Below are 15,583 nucleotides of genomic sequence, written 5' to 3'. Positions count from 1 at the left end.
CCGACCAAATATTAGACCAATGAAAATTATCCATAATTTATGTTTTTTTCAAATCATTATACAGTACTGGTATTTTTTTTAAAATTATAAAATTGAAAATCTGGTTATTGAATGATGTCATTTCGCCGAATATGATCATTGGATTTAATTTATGTGGAAACTTTTCCACGTAATCATGAAAAGTGAGTATATATAATTCGAACTTTGTGAGGGAGAAGTATAATTATAAATAAATTTCATCACAATTTGCAATATATACTGGATTAATGAACTTCTTCTTATGATATCACACAAATATATATAGATGTATTTGTGAAGAAACTTGGTAAACATAATTTAAGTAGGATTACTATGTTATCACATTATTACTCTAAAATATTTTAAAGTCAGTACTATATATTAGGAAATTCATTTTTATTTTGAATTATACTCCACTCTTTCGGATATTAGTGGATTTATTTTAACCCCAAGAAATATTAAATATTCGTTCAAATCAAGTAATCGAACGTGACACCAGAAACTAGCTATACTCTTTAAAATGGAAGCAAAATTAACCAAATTAAAATCTAGTAACTTTGATATCCAAACTTATGCTCTGAAAAAGAAGTGAAACACGAAGTGGGGTGAAATTGTCCACGCGCATTTTAGTGAGGAGCATGCACTATAACTAATAATTGGAGTAGTATTCTTTATCAGGAAAATTCCTTCTCTGCAAATTGTCTAATGTGCGCCTACTACAGTACAAGGCGTGGCTGCTTTTTCAGCACCACAAATATTATTTAAATGTATAAATAATTAAAATTTTAAATTGAAAAAGAGGAATTTTGTTTTATATTATTAGGAATTTAGGATCTCATACTTCACTACAAATCAGAGCTTTTAAGAATCTGTGGTCTTGGCTTATCTTAGTTAGGTTTTTTAAATTGTGTTTATAATTTTATTTGAGTTTGTTAATTTCAATATACATCAAGGATTTTAATAACAATAAATATTTCGTACAAAAAAAATTATATTCGCTTTAAAGTTATATAAATGTTTGCACATGGTCATATCGTACCTAGTGGCTTCATAATTGGTAACTAATGGGCTCCTCAGTATTTAATTAAAACGTTATGAAAATTGAAAAAAATGTGCTTCATTTGAAATGTAATTTTTCATAATCTTGTTTATTTACTACAGTCACGTATCAACTCTTTTGTCCATATTGACATTATTTGTTTTATTTAATTTGATTCTAATACATTGAAAACAGTTAAAAATATCATTACTATTAATATTTGTTAAAAAAAATTGAAGCTCGCAAAAAGAATAAATCAATCTTTGATTGTTACTCCACATAATTTGTAAATTAATGACGTCAATAATAACTTTGAAAACATTACATTTGCTAATTGTGTAAGTAGTCACTTATCAACGGTGGATTATTAGGGTTTAGGATTTATTTTTGCTTTGAGAAACTTTGAAAAAAATTTTGAATGAAAATACAATAAATGTGTGACAGTAGCAATTGTGAGTTGAGAGCCACACGAGTAGAGAAACAAACATTAGCATTACATGCGGTGGTTATAACTCCCAATCATTGATCATCACCATTCATTCTTGTTGGCCTCTTCTCATCTTATAATACACATTTTACAATTGCATGCCACCCTTCCCCACCTCATTTATTACTTATTCATATGCCTTGGGCTACAATATATACTATTAATACTACTAGATAAGATTATCATTCCTTTTTTTCTATACTTTAGTCACCTGTCACAATTTTTGTAAAAAATTATTCAAGTCTGCATTTCCTTGTTGAAAGTGATTCATTTCATTAATATTTTGTAGTGTGTGTGTGTGTGTTTCAGTCATTATGACTCCCGTGGGATTATGTTAGTGGAATCCTAATTACTAAACGAATAATTTGAGAGGAAGCAAAAGTCAATTTTTTTAATATTATGTGGAGTATCATTATTTTGAAGTGCTATATGCTGACACAAGTATAAATGTCGAGCTTGAGTAGTATTTATAGGATTTTTGACATGATGGGGTTAGTGTATTTTGTGGGCATTGGACCCCCTAGTAATTATTTTTCAGCTTTTACATAATGATATTTTTTTTTATCAGAAAGTGAAATTATCTTTTTGAAGTGCAGTAGATATATTATTACACTGACGTAGTTCTGTATATATCCTGATTAATATTTTCGATTAGTAGAAAATAGGAACTATTGAATTTAATTATGTGACATATGGAGTAATTATTATCTCAATGAATGAAGGATGATTTCATATTTTGGTACTTGTACTCATTGATGATGATTATAACTAAGAGTAAATTACACATTACTATTACAGTTGGTTTATTACAATAATGACGTGCCATTTTAAGATATGCAAAAAATTTATCAATATTCCTACAAAAGCTACGAATATGGTTCCAATAAATTTCGAAGTAGGAGTACAAAAGTATGATCTTTTTTGAGAGCTTGGTATCTTGCCTTTCTCTTTTCACCTAATCATGTAGTAGTTGATGATCTTATCAACGTTATAATGTGGAAAGAATCAAACATTCCAAGAAAAGCATAACAGTGATATATTAGAGGTGGTGATGGTGTGTTTTAGTAATTCTTTCAACTTTTTTTGTTGAGCAGCTACGATTGTCTTAGTTTTGATGGTCTTATCTTTTGTGGTGTTTTTTTAAGATTTTGGCTCTCTATTGTTCTTGTTGGTTGAATTTCTTTTTGTGACGCATGTTTTTGCTGCTCACCGTGCTTTTTGCTTTTGTCTTCATTTGTTTTGCAAGGAGTGTGAGGTATTTATGGCAACTCTGCTTTTCTTAGGTTCCTTCTGATATAACGTGTGTAGTTATTTGTACTCTTGGACTCTTAACTCACTAGCATCTCTTGATAGCATACTTCATACTTGTATAGGAGTAGTAATCAATTGTCAATTAATAAAGTTTTCATAATTCAATAAATAGTCGTTTTCCATTTTAATTCGTCTATCATATATTTTTTTAATTTTAATCCGTGAGTGTTTATATTTGTAGTAAAATGTCCTATCACCTATTCTCTATTTCTCTTCCTCCTATCTATTCAATTTTAACTTACTAAACTATTTATAGTTGATCGATGATCGACCTTGAATTATGTTACGTTGGTTGAGGCGAAATTGTGAAATAATTCAACATATAGTCATTCACTACAAAAAATTGCATTGGTGATAGCAACGTGATTAATGGATTAATCTGATAAGAATATGAATTCAATAAGCCTTGATTAAAATTCTTTAAATTTGTGCCTGCATATGTCGAGTAAGAATTATCAATCCTTTTCACACAATATTATCCACAAATTTATCTACAACTATAGATTTATTGGACGAATTAACATATTAAGATCATGATTTAAAATATCTAACGTCTACATCAACCTCAATTGTATAAAGATCACTTAAATTCATCATGTGCATAAGTTTACCTATTTATTTAACCAACCATATAAGTATTTTACTTAAAAATGCATGAATTTTCTGACTACATTTTCCACATCACAATGCTATTGTTTCCCCCAAAAAGTGGCGAGGGCAAGATCGTCATATCCCAAAACTATAAGCGACAAACTTCATCTCAGTTTCTGCAACTCTTTCTTTCCTCTCTCTCCCAACGCCAAATCTCTCTCTCTCTCTCTCTCTCTTTACATAAACATTCTGCTATAAAGAAAGAAACAAACTTTGTTACTCACGACGCTCTCCCATTATTCCTACTTCAATCCCAACACAATTTCAATGGAGAGGCCGAAACTGAAGCCCATCTACAGAGGCAGAGCCACTGCAACTCCTCCCTCCGATCCAATGGAGTTCCTCTCCCGCTCTTGGAGCGTCTCCGCCTTCGAAATCTCCAAAGTCCTCACCAACACCAACCCCAACCCCGCCCCCGACATCATCTACGAAGAGCCCGCAGTCTCCGGCAACCCCTTCTCCTTCGCTTCTTCAGAAACTTCCCAGCTCGTCATGGACCGCATTATGTCTCAATCGGTGCGTAAAGATTCAACCTTTTTGTCTGATTTCCCAACATTTCTTGTTTTCTAGTGTGTGTTGTGTGTGTTTTTCTTTCTAATTCCTTCCCTTTGTCCATATCTTAAAATTCTTGTTTTGGAGTTATGTAAACCATTCTCTTTTTGTTATTTTGTGATTTGTTTATGAGAGATTTTTTTACTAAATTTGATTAAGGAAGGAAAAGTGTTTAGTTTGTGGGAAAAACAAAAGTTAATTTCTTGGAACTGTAAGTTATCAAGGAAGCATTTATTGGTTAGGTAAGTGGCATTATGTTTTCTTGGATAAGTAAATTATTAACAATAATTATATCAATAAGAGTACTCTTATTCTCTGGGTAAAATTGGTTGATGGGATCAAGGCTGGGGAATTATTTAACCAAAGCAATTATTCCTTTGTATAGTAGGGATTTGAATATGAAATGTGTGTACAACATGTGCAGCAGGAGGTATCACCACGCACTTCTGGAAGGCTGTCTCACAGCAGTGGCCCCCTCAATGGCGGACAGAGCTGTGGTGGCTCTCTCACTGACAGTCCACCGGTCTCCCCCTCTGAGATAGAAGATCTCAAGGTCCTTCTTTTAAATTAATCTCAACCAAATCTTGTTTTTTTGTCTTTATTTGAAGTATATTATATGGCACTGTTTTTGTCTTGTGATCATGTTCTCTGTATGAACACTCTGATGAGAGAGAGTAAGCTTTATCTTTATCCAAAACATAGTCAGAATATGTTAGTACCACAGTGATGCTTTCCTTCTCCCACACTTCAAGATTGCATATTTGTTTAGTCTATTTCTTTTCTTGTTTGTTTAAAAATTTTATCTTTATGATTATGAGTAATGAGTGTGCAATTTTGAATCCTTGTAGATGGAATTATGTCGGTTAGACTGTGAATTTTTTTGAGTATTTATAATGTTTTTTATTGTGGTGATATTGATGCATGTGAATGGTCCCTCAAAATGATAGGTACAAAGTAATTGCTTGAGTTATGAGACATCTATGCTCTTTCACTTGTTATTGACAAGTTTCACATAAATGTTTCTAAATTGCTGCCAAATGTGTGTAAGGAAATTCAAGATTGAATTTTTGTGGGGTGTTCTATTATGATGTGTCATGAGATGGAATTGAATTTCTCTGATGAAAGTGGATACATACAGGCGTGTATTCATCAATACAGTCGAGCAAATATTCCGGTGGGTAGCCAGTACAAGAGCAGCAGCACCGCGGCTGTGAGTGGCGGAGGAAAAACTGTTGGGAGGTGGTTGAAGGATCGGAGGGAGAAGAAGAAAGAGGAGGCGAGGGCGCACAATGCACAGCTCCACGCAGCCATCTCAGTCGCTGGGGTGGCGTCTGCTATTGCTGCCATCGCAGCTGCCACAGCTGCGTCGTCTGGGGCAGGGAAGGACGAGAACATGGCCAAGACGGACATGGCTGTGGCCTCTGCTGCCACGCTGGTTGCTGCGCAGTGTGTTGAGGCGGCTGAGGCAATGGGGGCTGAGCGCGACCATCTGGCCTCTGTTGTGAGCTCTGCTGTCAATGTCCGATCAGCCGGTGATATCATGACCCTTACAGCTGCTGCTGCCACTGGTGCATATTCCACCGCATATTTTGATGATTCGAGTGATTTTGAAATGTGTATAAGTGTTTTTCTTGATGTTGATGTAGCTCTACGCGGGGCTGCCACTCTGAAGGCGAGGACGTTGAAGGATGTGTGGAACGTAGCAGCAGTGGCACCTCTGGACAAGGGGGCGGGGGTCGTTAGTGGTGTCAGTGGGGGGAGCAATGGCAGTTCCAGCGGCGAATTCATCCCCGAAGAAAATTTCCTCGAGATATGTGGCAGAGAGATTCTTGCAAGAGGCTGCGAGCTTTTGAAAAAAACTCGAAAGGGTAAGAAAATCGATCTTCCAAGAATCGATGCACACTTGCTCGTGTGGTTTTCGTTCCTATCTAATTAACATTGTTTATCGCAGGCGATCTTCACTGGAAACTAGTGTCCGTTTACATCAACAGAATGGGGCAGGTAGTGATCAAGATTTCCATTTTAAACTTTCCAAATTCTTCATAGATTAATTTTTGTTCTAAATTTTGTTATGTGGTGATTGTAACAGGTGATGCTGAAGATGAAGAGTAGGCATGTAGCTGGGACAGTCACTAAAAAGAAAAAGAGTAAGTCTATATGCTTTTAGCTTTTGTTCAATGATGGGATAAGATTTGGAAGTGAAGTGATTCCACATAGGGATTAGAGAAAGCAAGATGAGAAAGATAGCCCACCATATCATTCTTCCTTTTTTAACATTTTTGAATTTGCAGATGTGGTGTTGGATGTGCTCAAGGATATTCCTGCGTGGTCCGGGCGCCACCTTCTCGAGGGGGGACCGGAGCGGAGGTACTTTGCACTGAAAACAGTCGGGCGAGGCGTCGTCGAGTTCGAGTGCAAGAATCAGAGAGAGTATGATGTGTGGACCCATGGAGTGTCTAGACTACTTGCCATTGCTGCTGAGAGGAACAATAAACATAGGGTTTGATGTTTCTCATTAGTGGTTTAGTATAGAAAGATAAGCCTCTATTTTGGACTAACAATTTGGTAAGTAGTATGGGTGAAATTGGTAGTGAAAAAATGTGGTAAAGTTGTTTGATGTTAATCCACATGGGATGGATGGATCCCTTTAGTTTTAATCTGGAGAAAATGTAGTATTTTTTGGGATTGTGTTTGATTTTGAAATATTAAAAAGAGTAAAGTGAAGGAAAGATTGTGAAAGCATGTGATCTAAGTTTTTGTTGTTTCTCTTTTGTTCTTTTTGTTGGATTAAGATTGGTCAAAAGGAGAGGGAGAATCCCATTTTAAACAAAGAAACATAGAAATGATGTTTCATTCTTTTATATAATATGCTTTGTGGGACTTGATTTTTCACACTTTATAATGGGCTAATGGGGAATCTAGATTAGGGTTGTGGCTTGTGGTTTGCAATTTTGTTATGTACTGCGTTATTTCTTGTCTCATTTTATATTTGGCAATCTAGATTAGTGTTGTGACTCCTAATTGTATTGTGTTTAAATAAAGTTAATTTCTTAATATACACACTTAAAACTTTGAGCTACGTAGAACGATAGCGAAGGGTTATTAAATGTATATTTTTCCATGTTGGACATATGAGGAAATTGGTGGGGGTTTTGGTAAAAGTTTTGAAACCTTATTTGGAAGATGATTCAAATTTCAAGGGAAGTTGTTAGTATAAGAGAAGGGCATCATGAAAAAATCTAATGAAATATTTTGTGAGTTAAATAAATTGATCATGAAAAAATCTAATGAAATATTTTGTGAGTTAAATAAATTGATCATGAAAAAATGTAATGAAATATTTTGTGAGTTGCATAAATTGATCAAGACTCATTAGTCAAGACCAATTTTATTTGATATTTGGATAGTGATAAATTAACAAAAATTGTTTATACAAAATTGGACATTTTAGGTATTTTATATTTCATAATACATTAATGATGATGAAATATTACGCATTTACCCTTTAACAACTAATTAGGAAATGATTATGCTTCTTAATCAAATAACCACAGATTTAAGGAAAGTATTATTCATTGTATCTTGAACCTACAAAATTATAGCAGATCAAAACTAAAAAGATGGATTCATCACATATTTCACCGTATATTTTTAAAAATATTAGCAAGTATTTAAAGAATATTAATAAATTTCTTTCATTTCCTCAACACTTGCTACATTATCATACAATAAATTTAATGAATAAATTGACATATAAAAATTTAGTCACTAAAAGAACGCACAAAATTATAAATAAAAAAATGATGTATTTGTGATTATCATCCAATTAATTGAATAACTAAAAATTATTTATAGTAGAAAATAAATAGTTATTCAAAATCAACTACTTCACTGTTAAATGGAGTAGTAACAAAATTATAAATACAATTACTTGTAAACATAGTTAATTTATTAGTATTGTCATCTAACTAATTAGCATTACATCAATTTCCTTTAATATTGTACATTTTGACTCATTACATCAATTTCCTTTAATATTGTACATTTTGACTCTAAAATTATGAAATGAATATAAACAACAAAAAATAAATTAAAATCATAACAGTCTCATTCGTACCCAACTATTTTAATACTAAACAATTTTTAAAATTGTGAATTACTAAACAACCACACATATACACTTAATTTTATACTAGTTGTATCATCAGACTAACATATGATCATTAAATCAATTTTTTTCCCTATTCAATATCTTGACTCAAAATCATGACAAAAATAAATTTGATACTACATAATAATAAAAATGAATTAAAATAAGAGTCATTCACATCCAACTGTTTTATTATTCTATAATTTTAAAATTACAAATTATAAAATTGACTATATAAACTTAATTTCTAGCACTCTCGTCTCGTCCAACTAATTGATGGTCATCACGTCGATTTTCTTGTGTACTCTACTCCTTGACTCAAAAATTACGATACCAAAAATAAAATATAATGTATAATAGAAAAAAAAAGATTAAAACGATAATAGCCATTCACATCAAAATATATTAATTATACAATTCTAATAATTATAAATTCTAAAAATGGCTATATACATATATAGTTTGTTTTAATACTACCATCCAACTAATTGATGATCGATATGTCGATTTCTTTCCATACTTTACATTTTAACTCAAAAATCAGGAAACATGGATAAATTGTAATAGTAACAAAATATTAAAACAATAAAATCATTCACATCTAATAATTCTTAAATTATAATTTGTAAAAATTAATTACTACAATATAGTACTAGTATATACTTAATTTCTTAGTATTATTATCCAACCAATTAGTTATCATTTAAGTCAATTTAGTTGTGTACTTTACATGTAGACCAAAAAAATATGAAACAAAAATATTTTTTTGTGTATAATAGTAGTAGAAAATTGAATTGAAACAATAATATTCATTTACACCCAACTATTTTATTATTGAATAATTCTAAAAAGTGACCGCATGTATATATATTTAATTTTTTAATTGTCACCCAACTAATTGCTAATTAATAAATTAATTTTCTTGTGATTCTACATCACTCAAAAACCATGAAATGAAATTGAAATTTATATAATATTAAATAATAGTAAGTTAAAACAAAAAAATTATTTGCATCAAACTATATTATGATTAAATAATTGTAAAAAAATATAAATAATAAATTTTAAATTCAGTTACTTATATTACCTGTATATACTTAATTTCTAATATAAACACCCTTCATGTTAATTAAGAAAGAAGTAATGAATAATATTTATTAATATAGAAATTCTCATCGCTAAAAGTAATTAGAATAATTTTTTTTTATATATTTGCTTTTGGATATTTAATAAAAAAAAAGGAACAAGCCAAGGAAAAATTATATATTTGCTTTTGGATATTTAATAAAAAAAAGGAGTATTAAATAAAAAGAAACGCTAAAAATGTTAAATCATTATTACTATAAAAGTATTTTCTCATGTATTTGACATTTCAATTATAAAATTGTTTTATTATTTTAATTTATTTTTTCATATGCTGAATCATTTCATTGTAACAACATGATGATTCATATCACACGATAATTTAGAATGAAATATAAAAAATAAAAAAAAAAACAAAAAAAAACTCAAACAAGTTATGGAAAAAAATAATATGAAATGATAAAAAAAACTAGATACTGAATTATAAAATGGTTCAAATATGGTTCATTCTAAATTTCTTTTAAAAATATATAGTACGTACTTTATTAAATAATATAGTAATTATCTAATAATTAAATATAGTAATTTAATGATATAGTGTGCTAATCAATACTACCATAAATATAGTTCAAAATCTAAATCAATGAATTTCCTAAACTAGTACGTAGAGCTAGAAATATCCAATATTAAATACGAAGGATAGATTAGTCATAAAATTATATCCTCAAAATAGAATTAAAATTAAAGGGTATTTTGTATATACAATTTTTGTTAATTTATCTTTTCCCTTATATATTTATATTGAGATTAAGTAGTACTAGATTCTACATCTATCCTAGCTAAGTACTATAAAATTCAATTTCATTCAATCTATCATAAAGACCACTTGGAATTGTCAAAATCCTCAACAATATAATCAATTCGGACTGCTCCTGAAGCTTACCAAAGAAATGAAGAAAAAAGAACTAGATTGATTCGCCCCAAATATTATCGGCCCAAATATCATAGTAGTAGGTATTATGAATGGTTGGATCATATTCTAATACTTATAGCACTCTAAGTCAAAATCAAGACTAAATCTCTATCCCTAGATTTTAAAATGAGTGAATGAGATTAAATCTTACGAATCTCAATAAATAGTAGACAAAATATCAACAAAAGGGTAATATCGTCATTATGTTATCATACGATAATTTCGTGAATTTTTTTTGTATCAACATAGTGTATTACAAATATCAACAATATGACATAAGAATATAACACTAGTACAAGAAAATATCAACACATATTTATTGAGATTTTTACATGGTTTTATTAAGATTTTTTAATGTATTTGTTGATAAAAATCTGGTTATCAACATTTACGAAAACTAAAATAAAAAACATCAAATTTCATCATTCGAACGTCGTCGGAACATATGCAATTGAAATCTCGTTGGAATCCTTATAAAGTTATCTTCAATTTGATATATATTTTGTGAAAAAATAATTTAAATAGAGAAAGTTACGTAAATTTAAAGTTTTAAGATGATTTTAATGAGAGAAAATTGACATTAATACCCTCAAATTTTATTTATTAATTTTTTTAATTAAGAATATAATTCATGTGACATTATTTCAATTACTAGATCTTCTAATTTAATGACTAAGATTAAATCTTTAGTTTAGCATTACTAATTAGTTAACAATTGATCACTCTCCATTAATGATTATGTATTATGAAAAGTTAATTATAAGAAAGCAATGTGCATAGAGCACTGCTACAAATTAGGATCTAGAGTTTTAGGAAAAGATGAGTATGGGTTTTTTTTCGTAAAAATCATTGTCTATATACCAAAAGTTTCATATTGATAGACTATGATGACCTTTAAAACAATATAATGTTTGCCTTTATTGTTCAAAACAAGATTGGGAAAAGTTTTCATCAAATTTACATTACCATGTATAGAAGATAAATTGACGGTGATGATAGGCTTTTTATCTATTCAATAGGTTCAAGTAAGATTTATAGATTGTAGAGAATATCATTAATCATCCTTCTAAAATACTGCAATAGATTCTCTTTAGAGGGATACAAACAAAATACAGCAAATCTAATGGATATGTAAAAAAAAAAGAGTATGTTAAGAAAATAAAATCAATTTTTATATTTGTTGATGAATATATACAAAATGCATTTTTTCCAACAATAAAATAAACAATCAAAACATACACAAATTCACTCAAAAACCCCCAAATCCAAAACCCTCGTCCGCCGCCGCGACCGCAACCGCAACCCTCCGCTCCGGCGACTGCAGCCACCGTCACAAATCCGGTCGACCAAATCACAGCTCATAATATACTGAAACAAGTTTTATCTCTCAAAGCAGTGAGCATCCTATCGATGAAAATGTAGGTAGAGAGTTTCTACACATCTCCGCTTTTCACAGAGTGAGAATTAATATACAAAGCAGTTACCTTTTTCTCTACTCTATTTCAGAATTGAGGCCAGCGCCGGCGCTCTCACTAATTTTGAATTACTTGACCTCTTGAGATCAAGAGGGGCTGGAAAGGATGCCTCACGAGCTATTGCAACCGTATCTCAATCTGAGTTCAAGGTTGGGGATTCCTATTTATGATCATCAACTTATCTTTATTGCATCTCTCACATCTTTTGTTTTTCGTTTAGGTTTTTGATTATTTAGAGGGGACTGTTGCTTGCAATCAAACAAGGGAAATTATCGTTAACTTTGTTGCTGAGTGCCAAAAATTTGACCTTGCAAAGGCAGAGATTCTTAATATTGTGAATTTAAGACCAACAAGTGAAGCTTTGCTTTTCCCGGTAATCTTTATCATTTCTTGTTATTAAGTTCCTTATGTTTTGTTGTGTTGTTGAATTGTCATTCCTACATTGTTTTTCAATAAAGAGCCATCCACATCATTATATTTATCAATGTTGTATTTCCACTTATGTTGAGTTTTCCTATCCAAGTTATACTGAAAAGTGGTTGATCAGTGTGACCCTTGGTTCAAATACTAGATGAAGATGTTATTCTGAATGAGTTTAAGATGATTTGGTATCTTCTCTGTTTGTTGTTGTTTAGGTTACTCTGTTTTCAATACATACAGTTCAGTGCTGTTGCGAATTTTGCATCTATCTCAGTTTAATTTTGAGGGAAATCAGTGGTTTGGAAATTTGTTTCTGATGCCTTACACTTGAAGTTTAGATTCACATTGGCTAGCTAAACCTATTATTATTTATGATCTCATGTGCTTTGTCATCTGGAGTCTGGAGTATTTCATTTCAGATAAATTACTGGAATTAGTTTAGGACGATCTGGTATCTTGTCCATTTGTTGTTGTTTAGGTTACTCTGTTTTCAATACATGCAGTTACACCACCATTGCAAACTTTACATCTATCTCAGTTTACTTTTGAGGGAAATCAGGGGTTTGGAGATTTGTTTCGGACGTTTACACTTGAACTTTATGTTCACATTGACTAGCTCCACCGAATTATTATTCATGATTTCACGTGCTTTGTTTGCCTGGAGTCTTGAGTATATCATTCACGACACATTACCTGGAATTATTACGTCAAGAAGGGGTATTGCTAAAAAAGATGTTGAATTTTGTAAAGTAGAGTTATACCCACCTGTGTGCATACAGTGTTATGTTCACTTATGAGCAGTCAAATGAAATTCAGGGGGGCTCTTGAAACTGAATCAGCTTAGCATATATTATTCAAATGTAAGGATAACTTGTAGATTCAAATACCAAGTGGTAAGCTGGTGAACTGTTAAATTCTTTTCAGTATATGTATTCCTGATCACTAGATAGTGATGTGTTTAGGTGCAATATTGTGCGATCAGTAAGTCTATATCAGGATTCGGATCCGTATGGTAATTCTCAATAGAAATGGAGGAAATGTAAACGAAAAACATTGAAGTTGGGCAGTCCATTTCTGTTCTTCACCTCTAGAAAACTTTCACAACAATGATGGGGGATTGGGATATCCTGTGGTAATTTTATGAGTTGGTTTCTTTTGTAATATAACAAGACAATGGTTTATATAACTTGTGCTCGGGTGTTGTTATCTTGGGTTCTTCTTTAATAGACATTCTTAGAAGTCCAATATCATACTTTCTGAGCACTGGTAATGGTCTAACAGATCTTGCTTGTTCATTTTGTTTATTTTTCCTTTCGCCAGCTCATCGAGGAATGCGATTCGCGTATGATGAAAGGTAAGGTTGAAGAGCTTGCAGAGACCATCACAAGGATTTTGCCACCTCATCCGTCTCAGGTGGATGAAGCAAATGAGGAAGCTGCTGAGGGGGAAGAAGAAGAGACCGAGCCTGACCAAGCTGCTGAGGGGGAAGAGGAAGGGGAAGGGCAAGAAGAAGAAGAAGAGACTGAGCCTTAATCATACTACATAGTATACTTCTTTTACTATCTCTGCTTAATTTCTTTAGAGCATTAGCCATGAATTCTAGTTAGTGTAACAAGGAAGATGGTAGTGTGAAATTTTGCACAGTGACTAGTCTAATTAACAACTGAACTCTCAAGAGCCAATCACTACATCAATGTCAAGTTATTTTTTTGTGCTTTTGTAAAGCTAGTGATTTCTCTTTTCTAAGTTTTGCACAATAATAATTATACTACAAAAAGAAAATATCTCAAATTTGTCCCACTCTTGCTACAAATTTGATTTCAATTTAGGATAGTTTGGGTTTCGGGCTGGATGGACCAAATTTTGCTGATTAGGCCCGTAGGCCTGGCCCGAATGAAGCGCAATTAGTTGTATCTTGTTCTTGTTTCTTTTTTAAGAAGTCCATCTATCACCTCCTTTTGTACCACAAAAGGTATCCTGAATTAATGCTACTCATAAATCTCATCACTGCAATAACACCTCACAAAAATCATGTAGCAAAAGAGATTTAAAATTGAAAAACTCAAACAAAAACAGATATTTGCAGAGAAAAATGGAATTAAAGCTCCCTTTTTGACAGTCGTAACTCATAAATTACATTCCCAAGACCCTTCTCTGCTGCTAGAAAAAAGTGCAAAAAATACAAAAGCAACAAATTCAGTAACTTGAAAAAAAAATAACTAAACAACAGATTGAGCTAAAATCTATGCAGGTTGTTGTTAGACAGACCAAATTCCAACATCATATTCAATCAGTCATTCAACATTTGTTCTATTTTTTTTATATACACATCCAAAAAAAGAAAAGAAAAATAGAGTACTAAGGCATGAAGAGCTTATTCCCACACTTGCATCTCCACGCCTCTGGATAGTACTCCAACGGCATACTCATCCCCGGCTGAATCGGCACGTGCACCGCCTTGCACGGCGTGCACCTCCCGCATTTCGATCTGCACGAAGGCGGCCACGACCCCGGCCCCCCCAGCCTCCTCCGCTCCACCTCCGCTGCGTTCCAAAATTTTAAATAAATTATAAAAAAAAAACATGTAAACAACTTTGTTGAAAAATACTAAATATAAATTTACTTACTTAATTGGCGAGGAAGGGTGAGGCCTAGAGCTGAGGCGGAGGAGAGAAGGGCGAAGAGAGCGAGGGTGGCGAAGTAGAGGGCTAGCTGGCGGCGGCGGCGGCGGAGCACGGCCATGGCCGGAGAAGATCCAGCAGCAGTAGGAGAGGAGGAAGAATTATTGGGAGTGAGAGTGTGACAGTGTGAGAGTGGGAATAATATTAGTACTATAATAAGGGAAAAAATAGGAAATGTATTATTGGTGAAATGAAATGAAATGAGAGAGAGTTGCGTGTAAGCGTGCGAGTAAGTCCAAGTCAAACAGACATTTTACTACATTCAACTGTGTGTGAATAGGTATGGATATAGCAACCTTCTCTTTTTTTAAAGTACTAGAACTCGTGGAGTCGAAAACAGTAACGCATCGATGTCGTCGAAAGATAGAGACGGTGGAGCGGCTGTCGATGACTCTTGCAGTTAATTTTAGTATTTTTATTTTACCTTTGATGTCGAGCTGTAGTCGATTTTTCTTGCTTAGTATATATGGTTATTTTAGCTTTTTAGTGACATTTGAAAGTGTTCGATTAAAAAAATGTTAAATTTTCATAATTATTGGAAAAACAAATAAAAAATTGATCTTTTTATGGTAATTGCCTTTTATGGTCGGTATGCTATTTTCCTTTATGAAAAGAAAAAGTGAATGAAAATAAACATAGGAAGAAATACTTTTTGAAAGATATGACGGTGTAATGTTTTTGCGAGTCATGTTATAGGGAAGAAATAGTACATATGATGTAACTTCTGAAAAAAATTAGTCGTC

The 15,583-nt window shown here is 32.2% G+C and overlaps 3 protein-coding genes across 4 annotated transcripts; 2 read left to right on the top strand and 1 right to left on the bottom strand.

The window, feature by feature from the left end:
- Positions 1–3,627: 3,627 nt before the first annotated feature.
- On the top strand, positions 3,628–6,800 carry LOC125185620 (VAN3-binding protein-like). Of its 2 annotated transcripts, none has more exons than XM_048082178.1 (7): positions 3,628–4,022; positions 4,486–4,611; positions 5,197–5,626; positions 5,705–5,926; positions 6,010–6,059; positions 6,148–6,205; positions 6,350–6,800. In XM_048082178.1, the coding sequence occupies exons 1-7, from the start codon at positions 3,774–3,776 to the stop codon at positions 6,562–6,564; spliced, it is 1,350 nt and encodes a 449-aa protein (XP_047938135.1). In that variant the 5' UTR covers positions 3,628–3,773; the 3' UTR covers positions 6,565–6,800. The 2 variants fall into 2 exon arrangements, with proteins under 2 accessions (XP_047938135.1, XP_047938134.1); XM_048082177.1 differs by having other exon boundaries at positions 3,629–4,022; positions 4,483–4,611.
- A 4,685-nt stretch (positions 6,801–11,485) lies between these two features.
- LOC125224583 lies at positions 11,486–13,883 on the top strand. Its single transcript, XM_048127999.1, has 4 exons — positions 11,486–11,682; positions 11,771–11,888; positions 11,960–12,112; positions 13,480–13,883. Exons 1-4 carry the CDS (start codon positions 11,675–11,677, stop codon positions 13,690–13,692), a joined length of 492 nt encoding a protein of 163 aa, XP_047983956.1. The 5' UTR covers positions 11,486–11,674; the 3' UTR covers positions 13,693–13,883.
- A 355-nt stretch (positions 13,884–14,238) lies between these two features.
- Positions 14,239–14,997, bottom strand: LOC125224584 (EPIDERMAL PATTERNING FACTOR-like protein 4). The gene is made up of 2 exons (XM_048128000.1): positions 14,787–14,997; positions 14,239–14,702 (listed from the first exon to the last, which is right to left on the bottom strand). The coding sequence occupies exons 1-2, from the start codon at positions 14,899–14,901 to the stop codon at positions 14,518–14,520; spliced, it is 300 nt and encodes a 99-aa protein (XP_047983957.1). The 5' UTR covers positions 14,902–14,997; the 3' UTR covers positions 14,239–14,517.
- Positions 14,998–15,583: the final 586 nt, after the last annotated feature.

Source organism: Salvia hispanica, chromosome 4, assembly GCF_023119035.1.
Source record: "Salvia hispanica cultivar TCC Black 2014 chromosome 4, UniMelb_Shisp_WGS_1.0, whole genome shotgun sequence".
In the NCBI taxonomy this organism is placed as follows: Eukaryota; Viridiplantae; Streptophyta; class Magnoliopsida; order Lamiales; family Lamiaceae; genus Salvia; species Salvia hispanica.
This window is presented reverse-complemented; position numbering and strand designations above follow the sequence as displayed.

Bases quoted from the DNA above. Each gene is read 5' to 3' on its own strand.
- LOC125185620 (XM_048082177.1), top strand. From the start codon at position 3,774: ATGGAGAGGCCGAAACTGAAGCCCATCTACAGAGGCAGAGCCACTGCA. The intron at 4,612-5,196 runs GTCCTTCTTTTA...GGATACATACAG, and splicing joins CTGAGATAGAAGATCTCAAG to GCGTGTATTCATCAATACAG. The intron at 5,627-5,704 runs GTGCATATTCCA...ATGTTGATGTAG, and splicing joins TACAGCTGCTGCTGCCACTG to CTCTACGCGGGGCTGCCACT.
- LOC125224583 (XM_048127999.1), top strand. The intron at 11,889-11,959 runs GTTGGGGATTCC...TTTTTCGTTTAG, and splicing joins TATCTCAATCTGAGTTCAAG to GTTTTTGATTATTTAGAGGG. The intron at 12,113-13,479 runs GTAATCTTTATC...TCCTTTCGCCAG, and splicing joins GTGAAGCTTTGCTTTTCCCG to CTCATCGAGGAATGCGATTC.
- LOC125224584 (XM_048128000.1), bottom strand. From the start codon at position 14,901: ATGGCCGTGCTCCGCCGCCGCCGCCGCCAGCTAGCCCTCTACTTCGCC. The intron at 14,703-14,786 runs GTAAGTAAATTT...TTTGGAACGCAG, and splicing joins CACCCTTCCTCGCCAATTAA to CGGAGGTGGAGCGGAGGAGG.